This window comes from Lepus europaeus, chromosome 23, assembly GCF_033115175.1.
Source record: "Lepus europaeus isolate LE1 chromosome 23, mLepTim1.pri, whole genome shotgun sequence".
Classification (NCBI taxonomy): domain Eukaryota; kingdom Metazoa; phylum Chordata; class Mammalia; order Lagomorpha; family Leporidae; genus Lepus; species Lepus europaeus.
Genome location: NC_084849.1, coordinates 7497753 through 7515747, shown reverse-complemented (window position 1 = coordinate 7515747; position 17995 = coordinate 7497753). Strand labels below are relative to the sequence as shown.

The window sequence follows — 17995 nt, the reverse complement described above, 5'->3', positions numbered from 1 at the left end:
ACTTTTATTAAAGTGTCTCTCCCCTGGACTAATAGTGTGCTCCCTTCCTATTCCGCCATCTTGGATCTAGCCAAAGATATATTTTTGAAATGCTCAAAACTGTGCACAAGTAACTGCTCAGTGAATGAAAGCTAAAATAACTTTTGTTACTACTATCTTATTCCACCTTGAACCCACGTAAATTATTCACCCCCTCCAACAGACACTGTTTCATATTTACTTCTGGGAAATAAAAGTTTCAATGTTTAAGCTATAAACCATATTTCTCGGTTTCAAATTCCTCATTTAAGTGACTGAGAAAATCATAAAAATATTAAGAGCCAGGGTCAGGTAAGACATTTGGCCTAGCAACTAAGATGGCAGCATCCTCTTGGAATGCCCAGATTCAAAACCCTTCTCCAACTCCCGACTCCAGCTTCCTGCTATCCTGGGAGGCAGCTGTGATGGCTTAATGAAGTGGGTTCCGCCATCCACATGGGAGACTCTCCTGGCTGAGCCCTGGCTGTTGTAGGTATCTGAGGAATAAATCAGCGGACGGGGGCGGCCCCTCTTTGTCTGTCTCTCACATAAAACGTACATATCTTATTAACAAATTGAGCACTTACTATATGCCTCACACTATTCTAAGCACCTTACAGGTACCAAGTCAGTTAATCTTCACAAGAATTCTAGGTGTCTATTAGTAGCAGTCATATTTTATAGCCAGTACAAGAGAGCTAAGAAACTTTCCCAAGATCAGCCAGCTAGATGCCAGATGTTATCTACTGACTAAGCCTTCTAGTTTCTTAGAAACTTTGACATCCATTATTTTATGTGCTTCTCCTAAAGACAATGAAGAACAATCGTTCCCTTTTAATAGATGGAGAACCTTCAAAAGTGTTAAGTAATTTGTTCAAGGTCAACAGAAACATGTGGAAGAGACCTGGACTTAGGTTAGCCATTTAATAGCTATGTTAACCCACATCTCTCTGAGCCTTACTAAACTATAAAATGAAAATAACACCTCTTGCAAGAATCAAAGAAACGTATGTTTGTATAGCAGCTAACACAGAACTTTTATAAAAGAGCTCAGTAAATGCTAGTCCCCCCTTCCCGCATTCCGTATGTGATTCCTTGCATATTCTTTCCAAGTATCTAACAGTTATTTCTCAATACCCTCTCACCAGCTGTGTTAACAGATGGGTGGCAAAAGACAAAATTTTTGGTGATTATCTAAAATCTCAGTGAAGTCCAGCTACATTATATAATTTTAAGTATAACAAATTTCCTCCCTTTTGTCCATATGGCCTATCACTTTATCAAAGTTGAAAATAAAACTGGTCTACCAAGATTTGTTCCTTATAAAATTATGCTTAATGTTCCCCAATACCTTCTGTTCTTTTAGGTAACTGCCAAATAATTTACTTGACTTGTTCTACTTTCTGACCAGACATTGTTCAAACATTAAGTTGACCTTATCATTTCCAAAGTTATCTTTTTCCCCTTAAAAAAAAAAGTAGGCATGGTGAGCATTTGGACTAGCAGTTTGGATGCTGGTTGGCACACCTGCAGCCTGGGGTCATTACTGGCTCTGGCTCCTGACACTAGCTTTCTGCTGTCAGATCCAAGAAAGCACAAGTGACAGCTCAAGTAACAGTTCCTGCCACCCTCATGGGAGACCTGGATTGAGCTCCTGGATCCCAGCTTTGGCTTGGCCCAGTACTGGATATTATGGGCATTTGGGGAGTGAACAAGCAGATGAGAGCTTGCTTATTCTCTCTCCTTCTCTCAATTAAAATTTTTAAAGTATGCTCTTTTTCGGCATCAGCTACTTCTCCTATTTACTATGACTTCTCAAAAATAAAGGTTAGGGGGAGCCAGCACTGTGGTGCAACAGGTTAAGCTGCTGCTTGCAACGTTGGCATCTTATATGAATACTAGCTGGAATCCCAGCTGCTCCACTTCCACTCCATCTCCCCACTAATGTACAGGGAAGGCAGCAAAAGATGCCCAAATAACTGGGCCTTGCCATCCATTTGGCTGACCCAAATGGAGTTCCTCACCCAGCCGTGGCCACGCAACCATCTGGGGAGTAAAATATCAGATCGAAGATCTCTCTTTCTCTTCATAACTGCCTTTATAGTTAACAAATCTTTAAAACAATTCAATGAAGACTAAAGGCTGGCATTGTGGTGCATCATGTTAAGCCTGCAATACTGACATCCACATCAGAGCACTAGTTTAAGTCCTGGGTGCTCCATTTCTGATCCAGCTCCTTGCTAAGGTGCCTGGGAAAGGAGCAAATGAGAGGTCAATTACTTAGGTCCCTGCCACCCATGTGGGAGATCCAGATGGAGTTCCATGGCCCTGGTTTTGGCCTAGTCCAGCCCTGGCCAGTACAACCATTTGTGGAGTGAACCAGCAGATGGAAATCTCTCTCTCTCTCTAGCAGATGGAAGATCTCTCTCTCCCTCTCTTTCTCACTCTCTGCCTTTCAAATAAATAAAATAAATCTTAAAAAAAAGTAGTAACTTGGCACTGGGCTATTCCCTCACATTTGCCCAGAGGGAACATCTAACAGCACAATTTATGCCAAATGTGGCCATAACAATTAGTATTTCCTATCCATTGGAATGTATTTTTAAGATAAAAATACTATGGCCAGCGCCGTGGCTCAACAGGCTAATCCTCTGCCTAGCGGAGCCAGCACACCAGGTTCTAGTCCCAGTCGGGGCACCGGATTCTGTCCCGGTTGCCCCTCTTCCAGGCCAGCTCTCTGCTATGGCCCGGGAGTACAGTGGAGGATGGCCCAAGTGCTTGGGCCCTGCACCCCATGGGAGACCAGGAGAAGCACCTGGCTCTTGCCTTCGGATCAGCGCGGTGCACCGGCCGCAGCGCGCTGGCCGTGGCGGCCATTGGAGGGTGAACCAACGGCAAAAAAAGACCTTTCTCTCTGTCTCTCTCTCACTGTCCACTCTGCCTGTCAAAAAAAAAAAAGAAAGATAAAAATACTAGGAAGTAGCATGGTCTCTTGTAAAGCAAAACTGCTGCATAATTAATCTTTTTCTTCCCCCTAGACAGCAAGGATGTCACGAAGCACATTCTGTTGGCTTCCAAGTATCATTTAAAACACTCTCATGTCTTAAAGCAATCTGGAAGTGGAAGTTAAAAGCCAAAGGAATTTTTCAGTAGAGTGTTGCCTTCCTACATCCTCTACTTCCCCAGGAGGCTAAATGGCATACTGGGGGCTAAGTCAGAAGCACCGCAGAGAAAAGTGGGACTGTGGGAACAATCTGTATTTGGCACAGGGAAAGTTCCCTGTCAATTTGTAACAGTATAGATTCAATAACTTTTCAGAGACAAAAATGAAGTCTGAACATGAGCAGCTTTTCAAAATAGCTTCTGTTGAGGTACAGTAGCTAATAAAAAATTTAAAAACTTCTAAGAGTTTAAAAAAACCGGCAATGTTTTGGAATTAAAATAAGACCTATCTGGGCTGCTGCTGTGGCACAGTGGGTAAAGCTGCTGCCTGCAGCATCAGCATCCCACATGGGTGCCGGTTGGAGTCCTGGCTGCTTCACTTCAGATCCAGCTCTCTGCTGATGGCCTGGAAAAGCAGCAGAAGATGGTCCAAGTGCTTGGTCCCCTGCACTCATCTGGGAGACCCAGAAGAAGCTCTTGGCTCCTGGCTTTGGATTGGCCCAGCTCTGGCCATTGCAGCCATTTGGGAAGTAAACCAGCAGATAGAAGATTTAGAAGATTTCTCTCTCTCTCTCTCTCTCTCTCTCTCTCACTCTGCCTTTCAAATAAATAAATAAATCTTTAAAAATATTAGACCTATCACTTCATTTACAATAAAGAAGACAAGATATTCGGCTTTCTTCATTCACTTTTACTTGCACTAATATGAAAAAGGAAAAAGGAATTATATTTTTGGTGCTTAAGTTTAGCCATCTACAAACAACAATATTATTTTTCTTACTTATGAATTTGACAAAAGGATAAATCAAACAACAGCTATTTAAACCATGATTAAAATTTAAAGTGTAGGGGTGGGCATTTAGCCTAGCAGTTAAGACACTGGTTAAGATGCCCTCAAACCATAACAGAGTTCTTGGGGTCAATAACTGGCTCTGGCTCCTGGCTCCAAATTCCTGATAATCCTAGGAGACAATAGTGATGGCTCAAGCAACTGGGTTCTTGCCACCCATGTGGAACAGAACTAGGTTGAATTCTTGGCTCCTAATTTCAGCCTGGCAAAGTACTAGTACTAGCTATTGTGGGTATCTAGAGAGTAAACCAGTAGATGGGAGCTCATTCTCCCTCTCTCTCTCTCTCACTGTGTGTGTGTGTGTGTGTATGTCTTGCCTCTTAAATCAAGAAAAATGTAAAAATTCAAAGTACAGAGTACGGGCTGGTGCTGTGGTGTAGCAGGAAAACCCACCACCTGCAATGCCGGCATCCCATATGGGCATTGGTTTGTGTCCCAGCTGCTTCACTTCCAATCTAGCTCCCTGCAAATGGCCTGAAAAAAGCACTGGAAGACGGTCTAAGTATTTGGGCCCCTGTCATCCGTGTGGGAGACCTGGAAGAAGTTCCTGGTTTCAGCTTGGCCCAGCCCTGGCAAATGTAGCCATTTGGGGAATGAACCAGCACATGGAAGACTTCCCTTTCTCCATCTCTCTCTGTAACTCTTTCAAATAAATAAATAAATCTTTTTTAAAAAAAAATAAGAGTAATGTAAGATATAATTATAGTTTTTAAATTAGTAAGCATCTGTGATCATGTAATTTTAAATGTGCCATTACTGTACATTACTGACAAAGTAATATACATTATTGATAAAGTAACTTAGTGATTATATTTTCATATCATGGAAATGGAAATACATTTATCAACAAATAAGAATTTTTGTATCTGTTAGTTCTTTTTTTATTTTTTAAATATTTATTTATTTGAAAAGCAGAATTACAGAGAGTCAGAGGCACATATCTATCTATCTATCTATCTAGATCTAGATCTAGAGAGAGGTCTTCCATCCGCTGATTCATTCCCCAGGACGACTGCAACGGCCAGAGCTGGGACAATCCGAAGCCAGGAGCCAGGAGCTTCTTCCCGGTCTCCCACATGAGTGCAGGGGCCCAAGGACTTGGATCATCTTCTATTGCTTTCCCAAGCCATAGCAGGGAGCTAGATAGGAAGTGGAGCAGCCAGGACTCGAACCAGCACCCATATGGGATGCTAGCACTACAGGCGGCAGCTTTACCCACTATACTACAGTTCTGGCCAATCTGTTAGTTCTTACTAATTTTGTATGACTTTTACAATACAGTACTTTAAGTAAATGCAATATACATTTTCTTAATTAAAAAGCGATAATTTAAAATATTATCTAATAAAACCAATGAGATATCTGCTACTTCCTATCAAGAATTTCTCAGTACTTTTACATAAAGACTTTTCTGGCTTAAATAAATAAATTTTATAAAATCAGGTTAATTTCCCATTAATATTCAGACTAAGAAAGTCAAACTCATTGTTTCAGACTAAAGCAATGCTCACACCATCTGTCGCATAAGATACCTCAACTCACCTCATCTCCCTTCAGAACCTCGGTGCCATCAAATTCACGGCTCTGGCTTGCCTTCACCGACACTTCTCTCTCCAGGCTAGCTAACTTCTCCTTGGCCTCCTGAAGTTCCTCAGCTTTGGCTTCTTTTTTACGAGAAATGATGGATGCCTAGTAGTATATTTAATGTGAACATAAAGTAAGGCACATATCAAATTTCTGTTATCTTGTGAAACTACTTTTCAGATTTTACCAAGCTGAATTTTCAACGTCAGCATGGCTTCTCCAGATCGCTATCCCTTGCCTTACTGCCCATCATCAACAATTACACGCATGTTATGAGCACACAATGTGTATTAAATATGAACCTAAAATATTTTGGGAGACAAAAGCCCAGAAAATATAGGACATAGCAGCAGAGAACTAAAAATGCACCAACAATAAGTCTTCTCATGTAGCACTCAAATGCTAATGAAAATACATTCTTGAGAAGTAAACAGAAGTTAACACTAAGTGTGGTTTTCCTGCATGGTAGATCTCCTTTCACTGGAAGAAACAAGAATGCTTTATTTTCAAAACTACAACACAGTCATCGTATTAAATTCAATATGCATAGTTTTATAATGAAAAGTTAAAATATCTTGTTATATTTGGAGCACTCTAATCAATAAAATGCACATTCAAAATCAAACTGACTCACCAAAAAATTATGCAAATGTTTACACAATCCAGAAGACTGCCCTTGGCCTTGAATGTATCATTTATATCAGCAGCGACTCCTGGGGCATTTCCTTAAATGAGCCATGACTGCACTAGTTTAAGAAAAGCATTAGCCAGACTGTCCTCTTAACTGAAACAGTAAAAATATTTTCTTCAAACAAGTTTGAAAGGAGATGGGGAATCTCTGGTGTGAACTCTTTTAAAAATTCTATTGACCTTCCTGCTTTAAATAAATGAAGGTGATGAAGGAATGTTTCTCTCTATAGAATTATTGTAGTATTCTAGTATTCAGTAACATAGATTGCTCTTCATGCTAAACTCCTCCAGCTTGGAATCTTTTCAAGTAAATCACAGCATTCAGTTGCATCTTTTGTCTACAAATACATAATAAGATATATACTCTCACAATCTAATAGTTGTATATAAAATTATAAATGCTTTAATACTAAAGTTTAACTTATTCTACACTTGCAAACTAACTTTAAACCCAAGTATATTATCTTTAACTCATTAAAGATGATAACTATTTTAATTTATATCACCTAAGGAAAACTTTCATTTAAAGAATTAAATTCCATATTCACAGATAAGAACACAAATAGTTTTATCATCACAGTTGGCAGATGCTAAGGAAACTAAGTATTATCAGGTGTATTGCATTTTGAACATGAACATGCCTCTTCTATGGCTTTTCTACTAATTCTGTGCTATAATCTGGAGATTAGCAATGACAGAAGAACATTTATTCTTTACTTCCTTCTCATTTTAGCACTATAGATAACAGCCGGTGACTTTAAAATTTTTTTAAAGATTTATTTACTTATTAGAAAGGCAGAGTTACAGAGAGAGAGGCAGAGAGGCAGAGAGGCAGAGAGGCAGAGAGAGAGTGAGAAGTCTTCCATCTGCTGGTTCACTGCTCCACTCTGATCCAGCTTCCCACTATCGGCCTGGGAAAGTAGTGGAGGACAGCTCAAGTGTTTGGGCCCCTGCACCCACGTGGGAGATCAGGAAGAAGCTCCTGGTTCCTGGTTTTGGCCTGGCCCATCCCCAGCCGTTGCAGCCATTTGGGAAGTAAACCAGAGGATGGAAGATCTCTCTCTCTCATTATCTCTCTCTAATTCTGACTTTCAAATAAGTAAATAAATAAATCTTTGAAAAAAATATGGACCAGTAAGATTACAGATATGTGGGTCAAATGAATGGTCTTACCTGTTGCCTGTATAGTGAGAGTTTTCCTTCAATTGGCTCATTTCTCATCATTTTCTTCTCAATCAGCTGATTGATCTGTGTATTTATTTCATTTATCTAAAACAATATGAAAATGAAAACTGTTAAAACTCTCCCTATAATTACACAAACTAAATGACAAACCCAACTTTGAATTTATATGTTTTACCACCAGTGATTTGATGGAATAGTTGTATTAACGTTAAGAATAAACTTACAATTATAATTTACATTTGTATGATACATATTTATAAAATTTGACCATACAGACTTAACTATCCACATCTAAATTATTTAAAATATGTTGTATGAAATATTTATGTATTATAACCATATACGTGTTTTTAAAAATGTTATCCCCTACCTAGGTTATGATTTTAGAGTTACTGCAAGTGACAAAGCAAATCCAAATAGTACCTAGAGAATTAGCATAAGGAATTCATGAACCCAGCTGAGAGTTGACATGGAAGACATCTAAAACCTTTCTCAGTGCTAATGATTTGTGATTAATGGTCTACAGTCATTAATCTAAGCCCTTCCAAAATAGAAGAAAACCAAACAAACTCAATGGAAATATAGAGTCCCTCAACAAAAACAGAACACAACATGGTTTACATTATATCCTCTGAAAAATTAGAATTTTTTAAAACTATTTTCTTTTTTTTTTTTGACAGGCAGTTAGACAGTGAGAGAGAGACAGAGAGAAAGGTCTTCCTTTTTCCGTTGGTTCACCCCCTCAAATGGCTGCTACAGCTGGTGCACTGCGCTGATCCGAAGCCAGGAGCCAGGCGCTTCCTCCTGGACTCCCATGCAGGTGCAGGGCCCAAGGACTTGGGCCATCCTCCACTGCCTTCCCAGGCCACAGCAGAGAGCTGGACTGGAAGAGGAGTGACCAGAACAGAACCGGCACCCCAACCCGGACTAGGACCCAGAGTGCCGGCGCTCCAAGTGGAGGATTAGCCTAGTGAGCCGCGGCGACGGCCTAAACTATTTTATTTTCTAAGATTTATTTATTTATTTTGAAAGAGTTACAGGGAGAAGGAGACACACACAAACACACACACACACACAGAAAGAAAATCTATCTATCTGCTGGTTCACGAACTGATGCCTATATGGGATGCTGGTGCCACAGGCGGATGCTTAGCCTCTATACCACAGCGCCAGCCACATGATGATACTATCTTAGTGTTTTCTTTCTTTCTTTCTTTTTTTTTTTTTTGACAGGCAGAGTGGACAGTGAGAGAGAGAGAGAGAGACAGAGAGAAAGGTCTTCCTTTTTGCCGTTGGTTCACCCTCCAATGGCCGCCACGGCCAGCGTGCTGTGGCCAGTGCACCGCGCTTATCCAAAGGCAAGAGCCAGGTGCTTCTCCTGATCTCCCATGGGGTGCAGGGCCCAAGCACTTGGGCCATCCTCCACTGCACTCCCGGGCCACAGCAGAGAGCTGGCCTGGAAGAGGAGCAACTGGGACAGAATCCGGCGCCCTGACCGGGACTAGAACCCGGTGTGCCGGCACTGCAAGGCGGAGGATTAGCCTGTTGAGCCACAGCACCGGCCTTAGTGTTTTATTTCTAAGGGTAAAATGTTAGATACCAGCCTTCAATGAACATTATGACAAATGTAGTAATTACAATGCTGGCATAAAAGGCTAATAAAAATATCAGCTTTAAATGTAAAACTGTTATATTATGCTTGGAAATAAAAAATAATTATATGTAAAGTATTTTAAAATTTGCTATCTAAATCATTATATAAGAAGGCATGAACATATGAATCAATTCATGTGTATTACTTTACATACTCAAGTTACTTAATTTCCTAATCAGGTGACTAGGCTTTTATAACATCCTGTGGATTAATTACCAGCATAATATTCTGTAAGTCCTCATAAAGGACAACTCCTTGTAAGAGGTTCCAGTTCTTTTTTTTTTTTTTTTAAGATTTATTTATTTATTTGAAAGGCAGAGTTACAGAGAGGCAGAGGCAGAGAAAGAGAGAAGTCTTCCATCTGCTGATTCACTTCCCAAATGGCCCCAACAGCTGGAGCTGGGCCAATCTGAAGCCAGGAGCTAGGAGCTTCTTCCAGGTCTCTCAGGTGGGTGCAGGGGCCCAAGGACTTGGGTCATCTTCCACTGCTTTCCCAGGCCATAACAGAGAGCTGGATCAGAAGTGGAGCACCTGGGATTGAAACCAGCACCCACATGGAATGCCGGCACTGCAGGTGGCAGCTTTCACCTGCTACACCACAGTGTCAGCCCCGAGTGTCCAGTTCTTGGTACAGATTTACTTAGAGCCAAGAATTAAACACAATAGAAAGCAGTGAACAAAATTTTTACAGAACTAAAGATGAAATAAAATTGAGAGCTATAAAAAGACGAGTCACTTACTTTAGATTCAAGTTCAAGAAGATCAGAATGGGTCATAGCTGGCTCTGAAACCACTTTTTGTAAAAAATGCAATTCCTTTTTCTTGTTCTCTAATTCTTTAGGAAATTTTTCAGTTACCATATATGAATTAAATTTTATCTCTTCCTCTAGCCTCTTCATTAAGCCTTCAAAAGCAAAATAAATAAATATTAAGTCCAAAAATATAGAGGGATATTTTGTATACTTTTTAACATACAAGACCTAGAGAGTAAGGCATACCTCTCAAAAGTGTTCCATATAATATCTAGTATAATACAATAAAAGTCTGGTCATTGAATTTTTTTATGTTAACTGGAATGATAAGGAAGCACAACTTATATGAAAAGAAAATGTAAGTAATTACAAAATAACTAATAATATGATCTTTCCAAATTACAACCTAATTCTTTAATATGCCACAATATGCAAAAATAACATTTGCAGGGCCAGACAGACTACTGGGTCACACTTTGCCTTCAGTATAGAAATCCAGAAACCAAGTGACAACACTTAAATGAATCTAGCACAGATAATCTCTTTGCAAGAAATTATTTATTCTTTTTCTTTTGTAATACTTCTGATGTAATTTATTTTTCTAGTCATAATTGATAATATTTAAAATCTGTCAGCTTCAAACCAACTAAGACATTACCAAAGGTAAAGTTAAAATCTGAAAAAGGAAAATAAACTATCTACATTCATAAATGTCCTGGGTTTTCCGTGTTTTAGTAGTTTACAGCTAAGAAACAACAAACTATATTTTTAGGATTAATAGTTTTCTTATTTTGGTGGAGGGACAACTACACACACACGATTTTCAGTGAGTAATGGTTTTGTTAACAAATTCCCAGCCTAGAGAGCTTTATAAAGTTTATTTCAGATCTTTCCATGACACATTTACAAATTCTGGCTTGACTTTTTAAAACGCTGGGTTTCCGGTTTAAATAATCTACGCACATAGATTGCATAACAAATCTGGCCCAGAGCCTTAAAATTATTTTTAGTTCTGTTGTGTTAACCATATAAAACATGTCGAAATTTATTACTGTCAAATTCACGAGCTTCCTACTCATTCCTTCCATTTTTCCCCTTTTTTCCAGATTGGAGAAAGTGCCACACTACAATTAGGCAGTTACTCCATGTGGTTTCTGATGAAATCTACATCTGGCTTCTTTAGTTATTAGATGACTAGCTTTTCTATCTCCAGGTTCTTTTTTTTTTTTTTGACAGAGTTATAGACAGTGAGAGAAAGGTCTTCCTTCCTCCACTGGTTCACTCCCCTAATGGCCACTTCGGCCGGCACTGTGCTGATCTGAAGCCAGGAGCCAGGTACTCAAGCACTTGGGCCATCCTCCACTGCCCTCCCAGGCCACAGCAAAGAGCTGGACTGGAAGAGGAGCGACCAGGACTAGAACCTGGTGCTCATATGGGATGCCTGCACTGCAGGCGGAGGATTAACCAAGTGAGCCACGGCACCAGCCCCTCTCCAGGTTCTTAAACATGCCTCCTATAATCAGAGATACATGAAATCATAGCCTAAAATGTTTGTTTGCTTATTTGATAGAGTAACAGAAAGGAGAGAGAGAGAGAGAGAGAGAGAGAGAGAGAGAGAGAGAGAGAAGGATATATATATATATATATTTTTTTTTTTTTTAAAGGTTTATTTATTTATTTGAAAGGCAGAGAGAGAGAGGTCTCCCATCTGCTGGTTCACTTCCCAGATGGCCAAAAAGGCTGGAGCTGCGCTGGTCCAAAGGCAGGAGCCAGGAGCTTCTTTCGGGTCTCCCATGTGGGTGCAGGGGCCCGAGGATTTTGGTCATCTTCTACTGCTTTCCCAGGCCATAGTAGAGAGCAGGACTGGGAAGTGGAGCAGCTGGGACTGGAACTAGCGCCCATATGGGAGGCTGGCACTGCAGGTGGTGGCTTTAACCACTTACACCCCTGTGCCGGCCCCAAAAGAGATATCTTTCAACTGCTAGTTCATTCCCAAACAACCTCAACAGTCAGGGCTGGCCCAGGCCGAAGCCAAGAGTTTCATTTGGGTCTCCCACATGCGTAACAGGGGCCCAAACACCTGGGTCATCTTCTACTGCTTTTCCTAGGTCATTAGCAAGGAGCTGGATCAGAAATGAGGCTGTGGCGCAGCGGGTTAATGCCCTGGCCTGAAGCTCCAGCATCCACACGGGTGCCAGTTCAAGACCCGGCTTTTCCACTTCCGATCCTGCTCTCTGCTATGGCCTGGGAAAGCAGTAGAAGATGGCCCAAGTTCTTGGGCCCCTGCATCCACATGGGAGGCTCGGAAGGAGCTCCAGTCTCCTGGCTTCAGATTGATGCAGCTCCGGCCGTTATCGCCAATTAGGGAGTGAACCAGCGGATGGAAGACCTCTCTCTCTCTCTCTGCCTCTCCTCTCTCTGTGTAACTCTGCCTTTCAAATAAATAAATAAATCTTAAAAAAAAAAAAAAAAAAAGAAGTGAAGCAACCTGGACATGAGCGGGTGCCCATAACGGATGCCAGCATCACAGGCAGCGGCTTTACCCACTATGCCACAATGCTGGCCTTTTATATATATATATATATATATATATATATATATATATATATATATATACATATATACATATATATATATATAATTTATTTATTTGAGAGGTAGAGTTACAGACAGTGAGAAGGAGAGACACAGAAAAAGGTTTTCCTTCCATTGGTTCACTCCCCAAATGGCTTCAATGGCCGGAGCTGCACCAATCTGAAGCCAGGAGCCAGGTGCTTCTTCCTGGTCTCCCATGTGGGTACAGGGACCTAAGGACTTGGGCCATCTTCTACTGCCTTCCCAGGCCATAGCAGAGAGCTGGATTGGGAGAGGAGCATCCGGGACTAGAACCAGCACCCATATGGGATGCCCGCGCCACGGCACCGGCCCCTGCTGACCTCTTAAGATGTTTTTAAAGATTGAAAATTTTTTCTAAGACTTATTTATTTGAAAGAGTTAGATAGAGGGAGAAACGGGGGGGGGGGGAGAGCAAGAGCGAGAGTGAGCAATCTTCCATCTGTTGGTTCACTCCCCAGTTAGGCGCAATAGACAAGAGTTGAACAGGATGAAGCCAAGAGATTCAAATGAGTGTCTGACATGGATGGCAGGGGCCCAAACACCTGGGCCATCTTCCACTGCTTTTCACAGGCCATTAGCAGAGAATGCTGGATTGGTAGTAGTGTAGCCAGGACATGAACTGGCGCCTATATGGGATACTGGAGTCACAGGTGGTGGCTTTACCCCACAATAGCACAATTCTGGACCCAAGATTTAAAATTCTTAATATTTCTCTGTTTAAAAAAGTTTCAAAGTCTAGAAAATACAAACTAATCTATAGGGACAGAAAGTAGATTAACGGTTGCCTAGACACAGATAGACAGAGAGGAACAGGAAAGACACACTAAAAAGAAACACAAGGAAACAATCAGGGGTGATGGATATGTTTGTTATTTGGATTGAAGGTTGATGGTTTCACCAGTGTGTACCAATGTCAAAACTTATCAAGCGGGCTGGCGCCACGGCTCAATAGGCTAATCCTCTGCCTTGCGGTGCCGGCACACCGGGTTCTAGTCCCGGTTGGGGCACCGGATTCTGTCCCGGTTGCCCCTCTTCCAGGCCAGCTCTCTGCTGTGGCCCGGGAGTGCAGTGGAGTATGGCCCAAGTCCTTGGGCCCTGCACTCCATGGGAGACCAAGTTAAACACCTGGCTCCTGCCTTCGGATCAGCGCGATGCGCCAGCTGCAGCAGCCATTGGAGGGTGAACCAACAGCAAAGGAAAACCTTTCTCTCTGTCTCTCTCTCTCACTGTCCACTCTGCCTGTCCAAAACAAACAAACAAACAAAAAAAACAAAAAAAAAACCTTATAAAGTATACTCCTTAAGTATGAAGTTTATTATATTAAAAAAAGTTTAGAGAAAAACAGAATTAAAATAGAATGTGAGGGGCCAGTGCTGTGGCATAGTGGGTAAAGCCACTGCCTGCAGTGCCAGCATCCCATATGGGTGCCGGTTTGAGTCTCAGCTGCTCTGCTTCCGATCCAGCTCTCTGCTATGGCCTGGGACAGCAGTAGAAAATGGCCCAAGCCCTTGGGCCCCTGCAACCAGGAAGGTCTGGACAAAGCTCCTGGCTCCTGGCTTTGGATCAGCCCAGCTCCAGCTGTTGTGGCCACTTGAGGTGTGAACCTTTCCCTCTCTCTCTCTGCCTTTCAAATAAATAAATAATTTAAATAAATAAATAAAATAATTTGCATTCCTGCAAAAAAAAAAAAATGTGATGGGGCTGGCCCAGTGGTGTAGTGGGTTAAATTGCTGCCTACGGTGCCAGAATTCCATATGGGTGCAGGTTCGAGTTCTGACTGCTGTTTCTGATCTAGCTCCCTGCTGATGTGCCTGAGAAAGCAGCAGAGGATGGCCCAAGTGCTTGGGTCCCTACCAGAAAATGCGAACTGTTGTAGCCATTTGGATAGGGAACCAGCCGTGGAAGTCCTCTTTCTCTCTGTCTCTCCGGCCCCCTAACTCTGCCTTTCAAGTAAATAGATAAATGTTAAATAAAAAAACAGACTGTGGGGGGCTGACGTTGTGGTAGAGTGGTTTAAGCTGCTGCCTGTGACACTGGCATCCTATACAAGTGCTGGTTCAGGTCCCAGATGCTCCACTTCCAATCCAGCTCTCTACTAATGCACCTAGGAAAGCAGCAGAAGATGGCCCAAGTATATGGAAAACCAGGATGGAGTTCCTGGTTCTTGGCTTTGGTCTGGGCAGCTCCAGATGTTGCAACCATTTGGGGAGTGAACCAGTGGATGGAAATTCTTTCTGTCTTTCTCTCCTTCTTTCTATAACTCTGCCTTTCACATAAATAAATCTTTTTAAAAAATGTAAATTTTCCATGAACTCTTTGAAGCCACCTCATGCGTTAACAGAATTGTTAAAAAAAAAAAAAAAAAAAAGAGTATACTGGGGCCTACACTGTGGTGTAGTAGGTCAAACCTCCAGCTGCAGTGCCGGCATCCAATATGGGCACCAGTTGGAGTCCTGGCTGCTCCACTTCAAATCCAGCTCTCTGGTGATGGCCTGGCAAAGCAGTAGAAGATGGCCCAAGTGCTTGGGCCCCTGCACCCATGCAGGAGACTTGGAAGAAGCTCCAGGTTCCTGGCCTCAGATCAACCCAGCTCCAGCTATTGCAGCCATCTGGGAAGCAAACCAGCAAAGGAAGACCTGTCTCTCTGTCTCTCTCTTTCTCTGTAACTCTGCCTCTCAAATAAATATATAAATCTTTAAAAAAAAAAAACAAACAAAAAAAACAGAGTTTGTAACAAATTTTATGTTCTTTTTTTTAAAAAAAAAAAGATTTATTTGAAAGAGTTACACAAAGAGAGGAGAGGCAGGCAGAGAGAGAGAGAGAGAGAGAGAGAGAGAGAGAGAGAGAGGTCTTCCATCCGCTGGTTCACTCCCCAATTGGCTGCAATGGCTGGAGCTGAGCGTATCTGAAGCCAGGAGCCAGCAGCTTCTTCCACTGCTTTCCCAGGCCATAGCAGAGAGCTGGATTAGAAGAGGAGCAGCCGGGTCTCAAACCAGCACCCATATGGGATGCCGGTGCTTCAGGCCAGGGCATTAACCCGCTGCATCACAGCGCCGGCTCTGACAAATTTTTTTTTTTTAGGCCGGTGCCGTGGCTTAACAGGCTAATCCTCGACCTTGCAGCGCCAGCACACCGGGTTCTAGTCCCGGTCAGGGCGCCGGATTCTATCCCGGTTGCCCCTCTTCCAGGCCAGCTCTCTGCTGTGGCCAGGGAGTGCAGTGGAGGATGGCCCGAGTCCTTGGGCCCTGCACCCGCATGGGAGATCAGGAGAAGCACCTGGCTCCTGCCTTCGGATCAGCGCGATGCGCCGACCGCAGCGGCCATTGGAGGGTGAACCAATGGCAAAAGGAAGACCTTTCTCCCTGTCTCTCTCTCTCTGTGTAACTCTGATTTTCAAATAAATAAATAAATCATTTTTTTTTTGACAGGCAGAGTGAATGGAAGACCTCTTTCTCTCTCTCTGCCTCTGCCTCTCTATAACTCTGCCTTTCAAATAAATAAATAAATCTTTTAAAAATATTATCTTTGAAACTGGTGAAATTAAACACAAGGTCACTAAGATTCCACCAAACTTTTTTAGTGAAAACATCTCACTGACCCTACTATAACTAAACGAGCAGTTTCTTTTATGTTAGAAATCTCATGAATATATAATGTATAAAGATATACTAACTTAAAAAGATATATCTATGCACTTACTTATTTAAAAGGCAGGCAACAGAGAGAACGAGAGAGAAGAGACAGAGAGCTTCCATCAATAGATCACTCCCCAAATGTCCACAATAGCCAGGTCTGGGCCAGGCAGAAGTCAGAAGCCAGGAGCCTGAACTCCATCTGGGTCTCCCACATGGCTGGTAGGGTCACAAGCACTCAGGCCATCTGCTGCTGCTTTCCCAAGCACATTGCAGGGAGCTGGTTCCGATGTGCAACAGCTAGGAATTGTAACAGCACTCCAATCAGGGATGCTGGCACCAAAACGGGTGGCTTAACATACTGTGCCACAACTGCTGGCTACCCTATAAACATTTTTATAAGCCAATTTTATCACTAAAATTTTAGAAAGACTTTATTAAACTAAATAATTCAATATCTATTTACTTCATTCTGAGGATGCTGAATCAACCCTTCTGTTTTTCCACTCTCTGGAAAAAGTCAATGAAGTAGGAAATCCTACTACTCCCTACCTACCATAAAATACACACATCATAATTAAATTTGTATCTTTCTATATTTTCAGTCACTTTTTTTTTTTTTTTTTAATATGCTTCCCCTCCTACGTGTGGAAAAGTTAATCTTTTTCCTATCAGGAGTTAAGCTTTTAACTGCCACCTCCCAACCACTTAACAGGATATTTATTGTGCCCGCTCTGTGTAATTTAGTGTGTGAGTACCTGGAAATACAAAGACCAATTATGACTTGATGACCATCCTGGTTTAGCTGATAATTGACATATTGTGGAGATGGCCATAGAACACTTGCTGGAATGAGTGGGGACAAGGAGCACGGAGAGGGTTGTTATCACTTCTGCTTTTGCCTCCTGAATCTCAAATCTCCATTTGCCTGAGGACACGAACACAACCAACCACCAACCTCCTTCAGTGCAGGCACAGTACTGTCATTCTCATTCACACCCAGGCTTCCTCTCTGGCCTTCCCTTGGAAGACAAGCAGAAAAAAGGAATCTTCCTTTTGGCTCACTTCTCTGTTTGCTCAGCCTAGTATAATCACATTCAGTCAGGCCACTGTCCCTTGGGACAGAACGCCTTCTACCCCTTCACCTTTTCGACTGAACTTAACACCATTGCCAGTATGTCCAGGAAGCCATCTGACAGGCTTTGCACCTGTGTTCCCATAGAACCCTGTTCTGAGCTCCATCAGCACAGACCTCCTGCTACCCTAAAACTGCCTACTACTTGTCATTGGTCCATTACATTGTAAACACTTTAATAAAAGTATCTTTGCTTTCTAATCTTAGCACTTAGCACAGTATCTGACAATGTAGTGATGCTCAATAAATTTTGAATTAATAGACTATTGTTTCGGGACACTTTTTTTTACTGCATAACAAGGCAATGAATTCTATTGTTTGGTAGCATCTACTAACATATTACTCATACTGATATTTGAAAACATATCCTTAGAGATGACAAAAACCCAGAACTTTTTTCATTTTATAACTAAATAAATAATTATACATTTCCCAGACTAAACAATTTCTTATCAGACTAGAAAGCCAAAGTAAAATAGTCTACTAACTCAAATAAAAAGATTAAATACTAATAAAATTATAAATATCTTGGCTATTCTGTCTTGTCATTAGGATTAAAACAATAGGAACAAATATTTATAGAATAATAGATACTCCAGAAATACATGTTCAGGCTAACATTTTAAGTTGTATCAAACTGCTGATCAGTTAATTTTCTGCATACTAAATCTCTTACTCTTTGAATCCATTACCTGCATTTCTGAAAGTTCATCATTA

General features: G+C 41.6%; 1 protein-coding gene across 5 annotated transcripts in view; it reads right to left on the bottom strand.

The window, feature by feature from the left end:
* IFT81 (intraflagellar transport 81) overlaps positions 1 to 17995 on the bottom strand; it is a 188216-nt gene that overhangs the window by 54292 nt on the left and 115929 nt on the right. For all 5 annotated transcript variants that reach the window (XM_062182158.1, XM_062182157.1, XM_062182160.1 and 2 more), the window contains 3 exons: positions 9884 to 10047; positions 7478 to 7573; positions 5573 to 5719 (listed from right to left, as the gene is read on the bottom strand). In XM_062182158.1, the coding sequence (XP_062038142.1) occupies positions 5573 to 5719; positions 7478 to 7573; positions 9884 to 10047 (407 nt within the window). The remainder of the gene's footprint in view (positions 1 to 5572; positions 5720 to 7477; positions 7574 to 9883; positions 10048 to 17995) is intronic.